Source organism: Puntigrus tetrazona, chromosome 15, assembly GCF_018831695.1.
Source record: "Puntigrus tetrazona isolate hp1 chromosome 15, ASM1883169v1, whole genome shotgun sequence".
NCBI classification, from domain to species: domain Eukaryota; kingdom Metazoa; phylum Chordata; class Actinopteri; order Cypriniformes; family Cyprinidae; genus Puntigrus; species Puntigrus tetrazona.
In genome coordinates this window covers 8700686-8718164 of record NC_056713.1, presented here as the reverse complement: position 1 = coordinate 8718164, position 17479 = coordinate 8700686, and the positions used below count along the sequence as shown (strand labels likewise).

The 17479-nt window shown below is 36.4% G+C and overlaps 2 protein-coding genes across 2 annotated transcripts in view; both read right to left on the bottom strand.

Moving 5' to 3' along the window:
- The window catches only part of LOC122359133 (TRPM8 channel-associated factor homolog), a 112782-nt gene that overhangs the window by 57424 nt on the left and 37879 nt on the right, over window positions 1-17479 (bottom strand). The gene's annotated exons all lie outside the window — the stretch shown is intronic.
- LOC122359134 (calcium-activated chloride channel regulator 3A-1-like) lies at window positions 865-16628 on the bottom strand. The gene is made up of 15 exons (XM_043259327.1): window positions 16350-16628; window positions 6598-6783; window positions 5898-6035; window positions 5670-5814; window positions 5482-5587; window positions 5238-5406; window positions 4128-4355; window positions 3801-4028; window positions 3516-3696; window positions 3319-3425; window positions 3004-3219; window positions 2507-2771; window positions 2232-2396; window positions 1906-2130; window positions 865-1770 (listed from the first exon to the last, which is right to left on the bottom strand). The coding sequence occupies exons 2-15, from the start codon at window positions 6745-6747 to the stop codon at window positions 1391-1393; spliced, it is 2703 nt and encodes a 900-aa protein (XP_043115262.1). The 5' UTR covers window positions 6748-6783; window positions 16350-16628; the 3' UTR covers window positions 865-1390.

Genomic DNA, 17479 nt, shown 5'->3' with positions numbered 1-17479 from the left:
AAATCCAGAAAGGATAATATTAAATGGGATGGAATTAAATTATATTCCAGTTTAAAATGTTCTTCTGGCCAGAGGCAGACAGTAGTCAAGTACATTTACTTTTTTTGCATTTTGAGTATCTGTACTTTACTTGGGTTTTATTTTTTGGGAAACTTCACTATAGCTTCACTACATTTAAAACCCAAATATCATGCTTTTCAGTCCACTACATTTCTACCAAGGTCCTCAAGTAGAAAGTAGTTTCTATGTGGCATCTTTAAAGACAGTGGGTGATTTTTTCTTCTCTAAATGTGAGTGGGGTGTTTTTACAGGTTATAGACAGCCTATTAGTAATCGCTTTTGAAGGTTCACGTAAACTTCAGACATTTCCAGACCATTCTTTTTTAATCCTCCCGTCAAAGACAGCTGATGACAAAATGGAAGATGGCGTCTCCTTGGTGCAGTTTATGCATCCATGGCCATCCTTATAAAGTATGTTTCAGTTCTGGGAAAAGATTAAAGACTTGTTTTAATTGTTTGCCAAATCAAAGTATATCACAGCATCGCCTTCCAACCTGCAGGAACCTCTTCTTTCACTTATTACTCCTACTCCTCCTGGTAATAAGCTCTTTATTATTTTTTTTTCTCAGTCAGAACAAAGCAAGGCAGACTTACTTGTTCAGATAACAATATAGAATACAGTGAAAATTCTTTAGATCATATTTTCATATTCATATTCAGTTTAGAATCTGTGATTACTAAGTACAGGATTCACACTGGTGTAGTGTTAAATTCTGACGCCCGCCAAATTACTACCCCTAGTATTAGTAGGTTTAGTGAGTCGAAAATCGGCACAACACAGGTGTAATGACTGACAGCCACACATTAACCTAAAAACTTTAATATGCACTGGAGCCAAGTCACAATAGAACGCACACATGAAATATAATTCCAAAAGGAACTGCAATACCAGGTTTTCAAATTTACGGACTGCAGCTTTAAGCTTCAAAATAATAGCCACTATTCCACCAATATTACCAAGCTTGGAAAAGCCAGGATACATTTAAAAAAAAAAAAAAAAACTCAAAAGAAAGTAATATATATCTAGGACTAGAATAGATTGGGGGTGAGTCTAATATAAATGTTTTGGTGAAATATTCTTTTAAGGTAAAACACAGCAATTAAAAAAAGCTATAAAATTAATCTTAACCTCTTTTTCTTGGAACTTCTACATAGCATATAGCATTTTTCCCCTAATATATATTTAACATTTAACCAAGCAGTGCTTTAATCATCACAATGCAAGTTTGATCCAAGCTTTTTGTTTTTGTTTTGTTTTTGCATATGTGCATAGTTACATTCAGTTCAGGAATAAGCGTTGATTAATGCTATGTTTGCATCAGCTGATGCTTTAGTAAATAGTTTTTCTTCTTTTCACTGCCCATGTGAAGAGAGCAACAACAAAGCATATGACAATAGTTACCACAAACAGAAAAATAACAAGAACTGTCTTATTATTGTTTGATATTTCTTGTGGTTTTGGAGCAAGGAGGATCTTTGAAGCTTGAGCAATGTTGGAGATTTCAGATTTTGCATTTTGTTCATCATCTGACTGAACTGCAAAGAAGAGTGTGGTGCCATTTTGGATTTTAATATTGAGATAGAATGAATGTTGTTCAACTGATCCAGCCTCCTGAGGTGAGACGGCAGTTGTGTTGACTTCATGACCATTGCTAAAGTTGTTTCGGAGAACATCAAGGTCAAAGCTCCACCTGATCTTATAGGATTTAGCTTAAAGGAAAATAAATGTGAAAAGCAAGACAATTAAAGATACATGATTTAATGATATAAAGTTACATATTCTGTTTAATCAGCGAAGTAATAAAAAAAGTATTTTTAAACTATTATAGTAATTGTATGATTTACCTGTCCCTTGGTCGAGGTCCTCACCAGGAGCTGTCCAGCTGAGAAGCACAGTGTCCTCCTGGATCTCAGCGCTCAGATCTGTGATTCTGTTCGGAGGGAAATTTGGTGGAGTTGTGCTTTTAAGAACAACCTCAAAACTCTCTCCGGTGGTTGTTCTGGTGAAGCTTCCAACCTCAAGTGTTTCTTCAGAAACTGCAGGCTTTGAAGGGTTCAGCTGCACTACACCTGAAATTAGAGGAATCACTTTTAGTAAAATCAGGAAAAAAACAAATGGCTTTACGTGTAATTTGGCTTTGGCTTCATTCTGAAGCAAACTCAGGATTTACCGCTTACCACATATCCAGGTACGTAAGGGGAACCACTATTTTCTCGGACGGCAAATCTAGTTTGGTTATCTTGACTCTTCACTCTTACTTTCAAGGAGTTTCTTCCATTTACAATCTGTGTAAAATATCTGGAATAGACTCCATCGCCTTGTGAAGCATCAGCTCCTGTAAATATTCCAGTTGGGCACAATTTGGCAATGTATAATACTGTTTATTCATTCACATTAATTTATATGTTGGGTGCACAATTGTAGGAAGAATTACGTGCAACTTACCTGCTCCGTTGTCCAGGAGTTGTAATGTATGCGTGGACCCAGTTTCTGACTCCAATGTAGCCCAAACATCAGCATTTATAATAGATCTGTAATCTTGACTAACCTCAGCAAACACTATCATGGGTTTAGAGCCGTCATTGAACATCTGGTTCACGTGGCTTTTGACAGTGATAGGAGGAACCTCTTCACGTGATGCTTGACTTGTTACTGTTATAGTCAAAGCCTGATTTGCTGTAGTTTGTACACTGTACTTCCAGTCACCAGGCTACAAGACACCAAGATGAGAAAAGCAATAATGTTAAGGTAACGGTTAGATGAAAGTTTTCTGAGTGCATTATTTAAGTGCAGAAAGTATAGCTAAATTATTTTTTAATAAGCTCCTAATTCTTAAGTTGTTATTGAACATATTTTGTTGAAATTTCATACTGTGTTACAGTATTTATTTCTTTATGTAGTTTTATGATTTGAACTTGAAAAACCATGAAACCATGTCTCACCTCTGCAGTTCCAGGAACATTTAAGGTGACTGTTTTTAGTGATCGATCATGACTCATATTGATCTCAGTGTATACTGATCCACTTGGTGACTGTATGTAAATGCTAGGAAATCTGGTTTCATAAATGATTACAAAGCTGGTTTTGTTCCCAACAGTCTGATCCACTGATACTGTCCCATTGAACCAATCAGATGTTCGTGCTCCAGCACTCTCTAGCTAAAAGAATAATGAAAATGAGTATGCTTAAAATATTAATATTATTGATGACACTATAATAATAATATATCACGGACAATGAGCAAAACTTTGACAAACCTGCACTGGTTCATTTGCGTAATCTCCAGTTGATAATGTAAGCGAAGCAAATGCGTCCATTAACTGGTTGGATGTCAAATCATCACTGGCATATAAATATTTTCCTCCTATTTTCATCATGAAAATGTTTGCATTGGAAAATATACTGGATGCTGTATGATATTCTTCAAGTTATTAATTGTGGTGATATCACTTACCAGTTTTGTTCGCCATTTCTATCAGCGCATGAGCTGCACTTGTGCTAAAAGCTAATGTGCTTATAATGGCACCGCTTTGTATTGCGGATGGAACACAAAGAGTAATGTCGTCTGTTGCCTGACCATCTGTCAGAAAAATTATTTCATCTCCTAATGCATCTCCATCGTCTGCTCGAAGTACCTGATAGATTTGAAGAAAAAAAAGATCACTAGCATAAACCAAGCTTTATACACTTAATACATAACATACATACAAGATGAATACTAGTACAATTGATACTGTACCTGTAAGCTTAGATCAAGGGCTTTACACATGTATGTCCATCCATCTGCTACTTTTGGCAACAATTTGATAAGACTCTCTCTTGTGGTGTCACTGTCAATAGTAGTCAAGGGACTCAGAGTAGAAGCATCAGTACTAAACATTACAATTCCAACCCTGGCTTGATCCTCAATAATTTTCTTCAGAAAATGTGCGGCAGCCTGTTGCTGTTGAAGAATTCTTGAAGAATCCTAGAAAATAAGCAGAAAAAAGTGTTTCATGCAGTTGCAGAATTAGTAATTGTAATTGTTATTTACATTCTAATTAATTCAATGTCTGTTATTACATACTTTCATGCTTCCTGAGACATCAAGGATGAGGCAAACAACCCGTTGCATTCGCTGCACAACTTTAAAAGACGGTGGTGGTGGAGGGGACTGCAGTGGTTTCAGAGAACGAAGTGCATCTTTATCCACAGAATCCTCAAATATTACAGTCCACGTTGCTTTGCCACATTTTTCATTCTGCATGTTTGGCGCTTCATAGTTGTGCTCGTTTTCACGACAAAATGTGCTTACCTGAAAACAAAATTTACTTCTTAAAGGGTTACTTCACCCCAAAATTAAAATGTTGTCCCAAATCCATGAAAACTTTGTTGTTCCTCAGAACACAATTTAAGATATTTTGAATGAAAACCAAGATGCTTGTGACTGTCCCATTTACTGGCAAAGAATTACGACTGTCAAGGAGCAGAAAAGTATGAGTGACATTGTCTGCCATCAATGCTTCAACCGTAACATTATGAAGTTACAAGAATCCTTTTGTATGAAAAATGTACCAGATGCTCTCCAAAATGGAGCAACAGTCACGCTTCAGTGCTGATAAAGTCATTCTTTTAGTATTTATATTGTTTTAGATGGAGCACTCAGATGAAATCTTTCATATTTTCTGGACTTTGATAGTGGTGAGTGTTGATTGGCAGTCAATGGGACAGTCACAAACCTCCCGGTTTTCATTCAAAATATCTTAAATTATGTTGCGAGGAAGAACAAAGCTTTTAGTGGTTTGGAAAGGCATGGGGGTGAGTGATTAATGACAAAATTATAGTGTGGAGTTGCTCATTAATTGCAGATGTCACCACACCTAACTCTAAAGAACAGATTATAGCTCTATGAGACCTGGGCAGCGAGGATTAAACAATAATAAAAAACTTCATTATTTTTATTGGTATCCTCAAAGCACTGAATTAAAAATGATCTCAAAGCAAAGACAACTCAAACTTCAAGCGGCTTATAGGAAATGTAATCGGTATAGACATTAACTGTGTGAATTAACATTTACAGTAAGTTGCATATAGAAGAAAACAGTCTGTGATCTCTTTGTTCTACATCATAAATTAATTTACCAGTTACTAGAATAATACTGTGGAATGTTTGTAAACATATAAACTCCGTACTTACAGAACTGAGACCTGGCAGGAACATTAAAGAGATGTCTGTGGTCTGATTTATGTTTGGAAAAAACATGCACTTCTCTGTAGGTAGTGAGGTTTTTTGATCTATACGGCACGGCTGAAGAAATCGTCCAGCAGTGACCTCATAATACTGGCCCTCAATGCTTTTGTTACACCTGAAGATAAGCTAGAAATCAACACTTCTAATTTCAATGGACAATTCAATGATATTTTCTTTTATTAAGAGTTACCTTGTAGCTTCAATGTGATGATTAGAATAGTAGAATAGCTTTTCTTGGCCGTATTCATCATACACACCCCATCTCAGATGAGCCCATTCATGCAATAAAACTTTTCCTGAAACAAATAGAAACTTCTAATAAAATAATCATCCTACCGGATTAATAGAATTGATCTCATTAAGGAAGTAAAAAAATACCTCTTGGTCCGTAATGCTGGATGGCTATGTCATTCAAGAAGTATTCCGGGGTGAAAAGAATGTACTGACCCTCAGCTCCACATTTATCGTACTGTTTAGTGTATGGTCCATCACCACGAGCTGAATTATCAATTCTTATATTGGCCTGGGTTTGACGTAGAAATTGTGTCAGCACCGATATATGTGGATTCATATTTTTCACAATTAAATGCCATAATTGCTCAGTACCTTTTCAAAGGACTCTGTTCTTGCTTTCAAAAAGTCTGTACTGCTCCAGTAGGATGGGACTAGTATTGTAGCTTCTTTGAAATAGACCTTTTTATCCAATGCTTCATAAAGATAAACTGACCCTTCAGTGACCATCTCCTGTCACAACAAAAGTGAAGAGATAAAATGATGATTTGGGAGAAAAAAACACTGAATTAGTGTATTTATTAGTAAGTAATTGTGCTTTCATTTAATTTGACTTCATAAGTCTAATGATAAGGACAAATGTATGCCATTATGAGAAATGAGTGTTAATGTTAAGGACATAAATCTGACATAATAAAGTAACAATGTGATGATGACCTAGTGCAGGGGTGGCGAACGTCAGTCCTGAGAGCCGCTGCCTCGCAGAGTTTTGCTTCAACCCTAATCAAATGAACGGTTACTTGGAAGCTACAGACAGGTGAGTTTTAACTGGGATGGGAACTCTGAACTCTGCGGCTTTCCAGGACCGGAGTTCGCCACCCCTGACCTGGTGTGCTGGACAGATATTGAAATAAATTGCAGAAGTCAAAATAGCAAAAAAATTCACTCTACTGTACATTTCTGTCGTGTATTCAATTATTTAAACAGATTCAGCAAAATCTGCTAAAGCAACTCAACCATTAGCCTACAGCACAAAATAGTTTACTAAATAGACAAAATAAAATGAAACATTTACCTTGATTTTATCAATAAGTCTGTCATCCTGTGGAACTTTCGAACCAATTGCGATTACTATGTCAACGTAACCGTTTTCTTCTAGTCTGATTCCGGTGGAGATGGAGGACAGCAACATCCATAACAAGACAATCACCTTTCTTAAGTCCATAGCACTAGAGTTTAGAAGAACAGCGACTCCTGAACCCTGTTTTAAATACATAAAAGGCCTGATTACAGATATAGTCTTTTACAGGAATGTTTTTCCCACACCTTCTTAACACTGCCATTCTTAAGCTTCTAATTTAACCTGTACTTTATTGTTAATACAGTATCTATTACTTGAGTGAGCAGTATAGATACTACTGGTCAAATATTACATTACAAATGAAAGTTGTACACAATAACACAAATTTTTCCACAAGCTGATATGATTCTTTAAGGTCTCTAGAGGTCTCTCTCTAATTTTTAATGTTATGTACATTTTACCCTATCAAAAACTGTTATTTTCAAAACAGTCTGTTCTATGTACTTCCTCTTTAAATCTTTAGCTCTGCTGACTTCGCCATTATTTTCTGAGGCGCTTTCAGAGGATGTTTATTTAGCCGTATTCATAGTGAAACTTGCTAACTTTTACATTATTAGGCAATATTTTGCAAAGATTTATTAAAATCTTTAATGATCATGAACGATTTGCGCAAACATAAACGCATTTAGGTCGATAAAGACTTTCGTGCTTTGATGCAACCTGTGTTGTTAAAAGCGCTATATAAATAAAAATGATTGATTGAAAAAATGATTGATTGATAAAGGGTGCATTCCCTTCAGAACCAAATGCAAATTTAAGTTAATCCTCTGCGTCTTCGGGTGTAAATGACTACTGCTAAGTTTTTGTATTACATTTAACAACAAAAAACCTCAATCGTTTAGGAGTCATGCCTGTGTCTGCATCTTGAACTGATGGCGGCTCATATGATCAGATGGCTCAATTTTAGAAAGGTAAAAAAAATAAAAGGAGAACTGGGTGGATTTTTATCATGATAGGGTGGTTGTGTACAAATACTGCCAACACAGATTACAGTTCAAACAACAGTTCAAATAAGTGCATGTACGATTATATGTATTTTGAGTACATTTCTGGTCAATGCATAGTTTTATTATTGTTGCATTGTTGTATGTTATACATGCACTAACCTATGCCTCTGAAAAAACCTACTGAATATACAGACTAGTTTGTGATATCTGTGTAATAAAGAGCTTATTACTAGGAGGAACAGACGTCTCCTGCAGTTTGGACGGTGAGGTTTTGAAAGCGGTGATATAGATTTTCGCAAAACGTAACCATACTTAAGTATTGCCATGGATGCACAAACAGAGCCAAGGAGACGTTTTCCATTTTGTCATCATTTGCCTTTGATTGGAGGATTAAAAAAGAATGGTCTGAAAACTATTCAAGTTCATACAAGCCTTCAAGAGTGATTACTGATAGGCTGTCTATAACATGTGAAAACACCAATCACATTTTTTTTAAGTTTATGACTCTTTGTTGTCAAGCATGGCAATATGCACTGGATTGGAGGTTGATATACAATAAGTGAAGATACTTTAAACCCTAAGATGTTGCATAGGTATTAACATGTACTATACACTCTCAATTAGATCACGTGACGATGAATTCACAGATACCAAACACAAAATGTGTTGATATTATGAGGTGATATTAATTAAACATGCATAAAACAGTATACAATACCAAAAACAATATACAAGACCAATAAAAATATGTCCAATGACATAGGTGTGAATATTCAAAGAAAGGTTTTCCTGTGAAGTAATTGAACAAAAGGTCCATTGTCTTTCCAAAAGGGGAGTGCAGTTACAGTTTCCTTGTTCACATTCCTTTAGGCAAGTGTTATCAGTTGGTTTCTAGGTGAACCAGAGGCCTGTTCTGTCTTTCAGATGTGCATTTTTGGGGCATTAAAGTTATAGTAATACAAAAAAATTGTGTCTGATTGGTCCAAATTCTACGAGGGTTAGATTTAGTTTGCAATTTGGATTAAGTCCTGATAAATTTCAACTATTTTTGAAGTGCTTATTTGTTGGAACATGTTCTCACAGATTTATTTATTTTTTTATGTTAAAACTTGTTAATTATTAAGTAGTGTCTCATGTAGGTTTTTTCTCTGCTCTAGTATTTAATGTATGAGGTACAGTATATTTTATTTTTATAAATCCTTCTTTCTTTGTTTTCTTGCCTGACGTGATGTGTAAAGCCTACACACAAATTAATGCATTCTGACAGCAAAGAGGTATGTGTTTTTATTTAAAAAGAACACTTACTTTATAAAGAATACCACTTTTTCACATACTGCACTGAAGCAGTGTAGTGAACAAAAGTCAAATTGCTAGTTTGTCATTCCAAAGGCCAGTTTATGACTGGGCCCCTCTCTAACTGTAGTTGTGGAGGGAGATGGATGATGGTGGAGGAACACAAATGTTCAGAACCATCAGATAAGATGCCAAGACAACTGCCAGACACTTCTAGTAGGGCAGGAAGAGAGACCTTCTGCACACACATCCACCTAAGAGGAGACTTCTCATTGGACAATGGGGTTGACCCTCACTATCTCACCAAATCCTGAGGTTTAGGAAATGACTGCCCTGAACATTCCTCTAGACCTCTGAATGCAATAGCAGAGGCCAAAACAAAGAAAGAAAGGGCATAAATCTTCAATCTAAATCCATTCATACCTATGTTTGGAGACCCTAAATGGACACAAACCTCAAGAGATTCACTTCATCCTCAGATAAAGTACAATTTCTGTTGAAGGCCATTTACTTGTGACAAGAACGTTCATGGAAGCAGGCCTATTGACATATTATTGTAACTGTTCTGGTTACTTTGCACTAGTTGATTCACCATAAGTGTGAGAGTTGAAATGTTCTGCACAGTCTACTGCATGTTGATTAAATTAAGAAAACCAGCACTATCTGTAGATGAGTAGAATTAGGAGGGCTGTTGATGATGTACTGAACTTGGATGTTTGATGAGCATGAAGAATTAGTTCCAAATAGCCTCAAGGATTGCTTCCAGGAGTGTAGTAAGGCCATAGTCTAGAAATGCAAAGAGGTAGCAACGTACTTGTCCATTAGCTACAACATAATCAGTTATATTTGAGCAGGAAATATAAAGTTTCTCAAACACAATTAGGAAGTAGGTCAAGGCAACCACAAGGTAGCTTCAAACAGAACCAAACCATTTGAGCAGGAAACCATAGTTTCACAAACAGGATTAGGAAGTAGGTCAAGGCAAGGCTAAGCACGCTATTGATCCTGATGCAACGATCATAGATCCATTCATACCTATGTTTGGAGACCTTAAATGGACACAAACCTCAATGGATTCACTTCATTCTCAGTTGAAGTACTGTTTATGTCGATGACCTTTGACTGCTGACAGTAAAGTTCATGGAAGCAGGCCTATTATTATATTATGGTATGAATATGTGATAATTCCTTTCATGTTTGGACTCTTTTTACTCCTCATGATGCTGATAACAGTTTTGGTTAAGAGGTTTGGTAAAGAAATATTGCATGGGTAAAATGTTAAACACACTGTTTATCTTTGTACTCCACTGCATGCCAATGAGTTCCACACTAGGGCGGGCAACACTATGGAACACTCATCAGAAAAAGATGAAGATATCTTCTCAAAAGACACTCCTTGTTCTGAGTCTAAATCCTGTTACTGGGAAGGCAGCAATAGGAACAATCCTTGTTCTGAGTACTGCAAGAAAAAGGATAGCAACAAATACGTCTCAGTTTCTGGCCTGACGAGGAAAGAGACTTAAAGACTGCTACGGTTCAACTTAGCTTCTGACTAAACCTTCTTAATTGCATTCGGCTGCCCTTTAGTCGCAATGGTCCCAGCAGTGACGGACCCCATCTGACTCTTGCAGCTCCTCAACGATGCAGCCCGGCTGCAAAGAACCCCTGCAAAGACCCATCTGCCCGGTCCATGCTCTAAGGACACCCTGTGGCACAACAGAAGTTCAGTGTCCTCCAGGTCAGTGCATCAATGGCTACGGGACCACAACTCTGTGCCCTCCCACTGCACACAATCGGCATCGCCAGTGGAAGACGTGTCTGCTGCCAGACTGATCACCCGCTGGTGGACCATAATTATAAACTTACCAAATGTCTTAAAGACATAAAATACCATGCACTTGGGGTCAGCATTACAAATAATAGCTATCTTAAGCAGTTATTTATCATTAATTCAACCAGAGCCATTAAGTGGTTTCACTTAAGCAACTTTACAATAGAAATCTCTTCCATTGCAGCATTCAGCTGAAGAGCATTGCATTCTATCATTCTGTGTTAACTCCGTTATTTGCCTCTACAATTTATATGGTTTCTTCCATCATATTTTCTTGTCTATTATCATCTATTTATTCATATTCATTTACTGGTATCATCACTAGTTGTTGTATTTACTTGCATAACTATGGTTAATATATTTCATTAATCTTATTACAATTATGTCTTCTTTGTGTTGATAATCCGAGGCTCCACTAGCTAGCTAAACCACCAATCTTTCAGATAAATCAGTTGACCAGCTCTCTCCAGTGCTAAATTATCAGTCTTTGATTGGTGCTAAACTAAGATGGGGGAATTTTTCATCTGATATACTCATAACCGCACCTTGAGTGACGTGTGATCACAACTTCCTTGGTAACACAAGTCTCAGATACTACACAGCTTTTAATGTACCAAAATGGACCATTAAGGTACAAACATGTACCTTTTAAAATGATACCAACCCAGTGACAGCTTTTGTACCTTTATTTCTTAGAGTATGGATGCATTTGAGTTTGTGAATTTGAAGGCAGGAAGGCAGAGAATAAGTTAATAAATTATGATTTTTTATACACACTGATTACAGTACTGGTATCTTTATTGCTGTGTACATTTCTGAATTTCACATTTTTAAGCTACTTTTCCCTGAGCTTTTCAGCACCACCATTTCGCTTTGGTCTGTCCATTTTGCAAGACTGTACACATATCTGCAAACTAACAAGAGGTCAAAAAAGTTTGCTCGGAACTTAAAATGTATTTACACCACAATATTTAAAATGCATAATGTTTTAAATGTTTTTTACAAACAAGTCAAAAATTTGGTCGAAAAATCACCATTAGCGGTAAATGAGTGCATCATTAGTAATTGATTAAAATATTTGATTTGTTAAAAAAATAAAAATGACTTGTCAATGGGTTGCTAAATCATTGATTCACTTAATTGAAAATTGATTCATTCAGAGTTACATCTAAAAGGTACCATCCATATAATTAAACTAATATTTTTAAAATGTTCTAAGTAAATGTGTCATAACCCACATTCTTCTAACATGATATTGGATCTTATGGCAGTTTGAGAGAGAAAAAAAACTATTCTTATTATATTACTTAAAACGCTTTTTGTCTTCTTTAAGTAAAGTAAAATGGCAAGATACAAGACTTATAGTTAATGCAGAAATATAATTAATTATGAGAAATATATGAGAAATATAATAAATTGCAACTTAAGTGGATGAATTGTTCTCATTGTGTGTTATAAATGATCATACTCTTAAAAGCTATAACCACAAATAATTAAATATTATAACACATAAAATGTTTTCTAATGAATATTTGTGAGATGATACAACATATTATAAAGTTATTTACATTGCATTATGCATTCATTATAATGCCTTAACCCAATATATTATAAAAACGGGCTTCATAGAAAGTGTTACCAAATATCTACGAAATGTCATGTTTGAATTATGATTGCTGATACACTTACTTTAATGTTTAATCACATTATATCAGGAGTGGGGAATGTTAACCCCGGAGGGCTGGTGTCTCTGCAGAGTTTATCGCTAACCCTAATCAAACACACCGAACCAGCTAATCAAGGTCTTCAGGTTTAGTGATGCGAGGATGGCGGTTATATCTGCGGGTACTGGGGATATGGAGCCTGCATATCCAGTTGTACAGTTACTGTACCATGACAGACTGACCTAAAATTTGCCCCGCTAACACGTCTGCAGTAAATTATAGGCCCGTGTGTCCCATCGACTGAAACAGCCATGCCATTAAACATGAATTTGTCAGTCTTTTGCACGCAAAGGTCAATAAATATTATGCCAAATAGAAACATAAAATCGTACTATGCACACTTTCATGAGATATATATTCTGATATATATTTATCATATAGACCAAGATGGAAACCATATTCTCTCTTTTCCTAGTTATTTTCAGTCTGGGGTTCACCAGACCATTGTGAAAAGGATGGGCCTACTCCTAGGTCTGCCACATCTACTTCTACTATGAAGGGTCTTGACAGATCTGGGTGTCTGAGGATGGGAGCTGTGTTGAAAAGCTGCTTAAGATGGTTGAAGGCCTGTTGGGCTACGGACGTCCCAGTGCAATACTCGCTGTCCACCTTTCAGCAGAGAAGTTAGAGGGGCAGAATGAAGACTATAGTTTTTGATGAAGCGGCGGTAAAAGTTTGCAAAGCCGAGGAAGCGTTGGAGCTCTTTCACTGTCCTCGGCTCTACCCAGTTGGCTACGGCATCCACCTTGGTTGGCTCCATGTGAACTCCTCAGCAGAGATCACATACCCGAGGAAGGAGACGGTGGATTGGTGGAACTCAAACTTTTTTGGACTTAAGATAGAGCTGATGTTTCCGGAGACGCTGTAGGACTTAACAGACATGGACTTGGTGTTCTTCAATGTTGTGGGAATAAATCTGAATGTTGTCTATGTAGATAATGGCAAACCAGTGGAGGTAGTCACGTAAGATTTCATTCATGAAATTTTGGAACATAGACGGACTGTTGGCAAGTCCATAGGGCATCACCTGATGCTCATAGTGGCCGCAGGGGTGATGAAGGCAGTCTTCCACTCGTCTCCTTCACGAATATGGATAAGGTTGTAAGCACTGTGGAGGTCGAGTTTGGAGAACACACTGGCTTCATGGACTTCTTCTAAGGCTGACGGTATGAGTGGAAGTGGGTAGGCAAACTTGACCGTTGCATCATTCAGCGCCCGATAATCTATACAGGTTCAGAGGCCACTATCCTTCTTGGATACAAAGAAGAAAGTAGATGCGGCTGGTGACGTGTACGATCTGATGAACCCCTGATGGTGAGCTTCTTGGATGTTATTCCTCCATGGCTTCGTGCTCAGGACGGGAGAGGGGATAGACCTTTCAGTGCGGTAGTTTGGCATCTGGCAGCAGGTTGATACTACAATCCTAGGGCCGATGCAGTGGTAACTGGTTGGCTTGTTTCTTGCTGAACACATCAGAGAAGGAGTGATAGACAGGGGGGATGTTAACAGAGGTGGGTGCATCAGGGCTCTCTTTGAGGTTTGAGACCTTTACGATATGCCACTAGACCTGATTCCATCTGCTGGTGGCTGCTATGATTCGGAAACGTAAGGTAAACTCATGGATGTCTGAGGAACCTTGTCGTAGGTTGTTCATCGTGAACTGAGAGCGGCTCCGAACATATCTTTAAAATGGCTGATAAACGCGGGGGAAATTATATCACATTTATCAGCTGTACAGCACTCGTAGGTATAAGGGGTCCGTTCCTAACTGGATTTCACTAGTGATTTCTAGTGATTAATAACAAATGATGTGTATTGTTTGTGTATTCCTAACAACACTGACTATGTTTTACAATTGCATTTTATTCAGACAGCATTAATATTGTTTTAATATGTTTATTATCTATATTACAATTAGGAAAGTATTTAGGGTTAAAATAAAGAGAGAGTGTTTTTAAATTCCAGTGCAAAGAGGCAAATTAGATGCGTCTGGTCAGCAGAAAAATAACATTCCTATTTAATGCTATAGTTTAACCAGTACATGCCTGTATGGCTGTTTAATATATGTATTTCTCTCTACTCTCCTTGCTGTGAGTTTTATTTATTTATTTAATGTTTTGCTTTAAGACATTATAAAACGTTCAATTTTTGATGCAAATTTTTAAAAGCATGCTGAAACTTCACTGAAACTCATTCAATCTCTAATAAGGAGAGAAATTGCAAAAGGCAAAAACGTAAAAATATGATACTTAGCGTCTGTTTATGAGATGTTTCTCATATTTCTCATATTTCATATTCTCAGATTTCCGAGAGGTAAACTAATGCATTAAAATGTCGAAATGCTGTAATTTCCCCAATTTTCTGCTTGAGGAGCACTGAAATGAATGGGCTTGACATGACTTACTTCCACATTCCTATAAAAGCCTATAATTGTTAAAATCCCCTTATTTTTATACGGCTCTGGGCTGCGTTTTCCAAAAGTATTGTTAGCTTAAGTGCATAGTAGAAACAATGAAACCAATAGAGCCACGATAAACTTAGGCTAATGACCTGGAAAACACCCAGGGTCTTCAAAACTTATTCCTGACTTGCTGTAACACATCGCGGCTTTATAAGCAGAATTGATACTTTCATGTGCAAGGTTCCTTATCATAAATGGAAACAATCAGCCCAACACATTACATATTTCTGTAATAATAAAGAAAATAAAGAACATTTGAGTTATCAATCATGCAATGATGCACTATGATTTTATTGCTGGGCAAAAATGTTATGTATTTAACTAACAAAACTAATAATAATAATAATAGGCCTAAAATAAGAAGAATGTAACAGGCCTACACTGATTGGAAATGCTAAATTGGAATTGGAAAAAACTAAACAAAAAAACAAAACAACTTTCTTTCTGTTCTATAGACTATTCTTCATAAAAGACATTACTTTGTAAGTATCATATTCGGTAGTTGTCATTACTATAATAATAACAGTGATAGATAAAGTTTAGGCAGTGATAAGCAAGTTGCATGCTTGGGAGTTGAGAGGGTCAGGGGTCATGTATGTCTCTCTTCAGGTTCTATAGGTCACAGATGGAATGAGGAGGTCAGCTTTCTTGAAAAGAGGATACAACACCGAATGGACAATGGAGTCAGATAACGCGAGGGGGTGTGAACTGAAGAGGGACGGCGATAAATATTGAGAACTGCTGGAGTGTGGACACACTCTCTTGTGTGAATGAACTCAGCAGCTGATGTTTGTATCATATGCATCTGTCGAATAAATGATTTGGAATATAAAGTTATGTCTCCTCTTCGATAAAAGAATGCGCATGGATTGCAGAAAATAATTAGTACACAGCATTCATTACTTTCTTATAGTTCAATTCATTATTTCAGCACCCCCACTGAACTGTTAACCTCCCATTTTCTAGTTCAGTGGTAAAATATAATCGAAATCTGATATTTTACCTACAAATTAAAAAAAAAGGACAATTAATTTATTACAATGACATTTGTATGCTTTTGTTTTAAATTGTTGTGGGTTCCATACACCATTATAATAATAATTAGGATGATGTTTGAGATTCAAAATGATCCGAAATGGTTTTAATACAAAAAAAAAAAAAAAAAAAAAAAAACGAACAAAAAAACACTATGAATATGAACAATCGCACTACAAAAATCAACAATAGTATCCATTACAAAAATCATTTGGTTGGCTGAGAAACAGAAACATGTATTCTAAAAATTAAAATATTGTACAGAATAATTGCAAAACTTTTGTAATGCCATTTTATGTTTGTGTTTATTTGTAAAGTTACGTTACAGCTTAAAGGTGTGAGTCTCGTACATTTAAACAGTATTATTGTACTTTAACATAATAGTAAGCACCTACCTAAATTGAATTATGCCGTCTCCTCCAAAAAGGCTTTACTTCAGCCCAGGTGTCCGTTCTTTGTGACTTTATTAATACATCTGAGATGATTTGAAATATGCCGGATCTTCTAATCCCGATAGCTGCCTTCTAGGGTAATAGATTAAAATATCTGCATTAAATTGTCTAGGATTACTCGGTTTCTCTTTTCTTCCAAAAAGGGCAGATATATAGATACTGGAAATCACGATCAACAGCGCAGCGATTGGCTGACGGCAAACCAACACAAACAGGGGAAGTCCCCCGGATGTTGCGAAAGTCTGTTTAGGTCCCAGGACGTTCGCTGACTAATTTGGTCCGTTCACATTTGGTCCGCTTTGTAAAGTTCGCTGACGGTCTTTTTGAGGAAATTCGTCCGAACGTCCCGGTTTCGTCCTTTCTGTCATTTCCATAAAACAACACTTGATAAATCCAGTTTTCCCATACTTGGGCTTTTATCATCAAACCTAACACCTTGCAACTCAGACAAATTAAATACAAAATTAAACTGAAATATAAACCCAAATTGGATTTTAATGCAAAATGCAAAAATAAATAAATAATTACGTATAATGAATAAATAAATTGCAGATTGATAGCGTTATTAGTAATATTATTTTAATAGTATAAATAATGCATTTTAATTCATTAGAAAAATTATTTTTAAACATTTAATCATTTTCATTTTTGGAAAAAAAGAAAATAGGTGTAGCTTCTGTATTCAAAGATGTCATCAAATTACGAGTCTGTTTTCAGCATTTATACATCAATAAAAGCTATGCCCTTCAATATATACTTGAACATATAGGCTACAATTCATTCATGCATGAAGAAAATATAAAATGGAATCTCTAATGTGGACTGATGCAGCCAAGGAATGATACATTTCCTCAGACACGGCCTTGAGTTTCCCTTTAGTCCCCTAAAAATCCCAAATGGCTGCTGCACATCCTGTGAACGTCCTCATGACGTCCTCGCAACGTCCTGGGGTTTTTTTTTGGTAGCAGGGAAAACAACAATGTGATGACATTATACCATAAAAAGACACCTGGCGAAAAACGTGTTACATTTCTGGCCTTTTATAAGAAAACAAAAGTACATAAATGTTATAC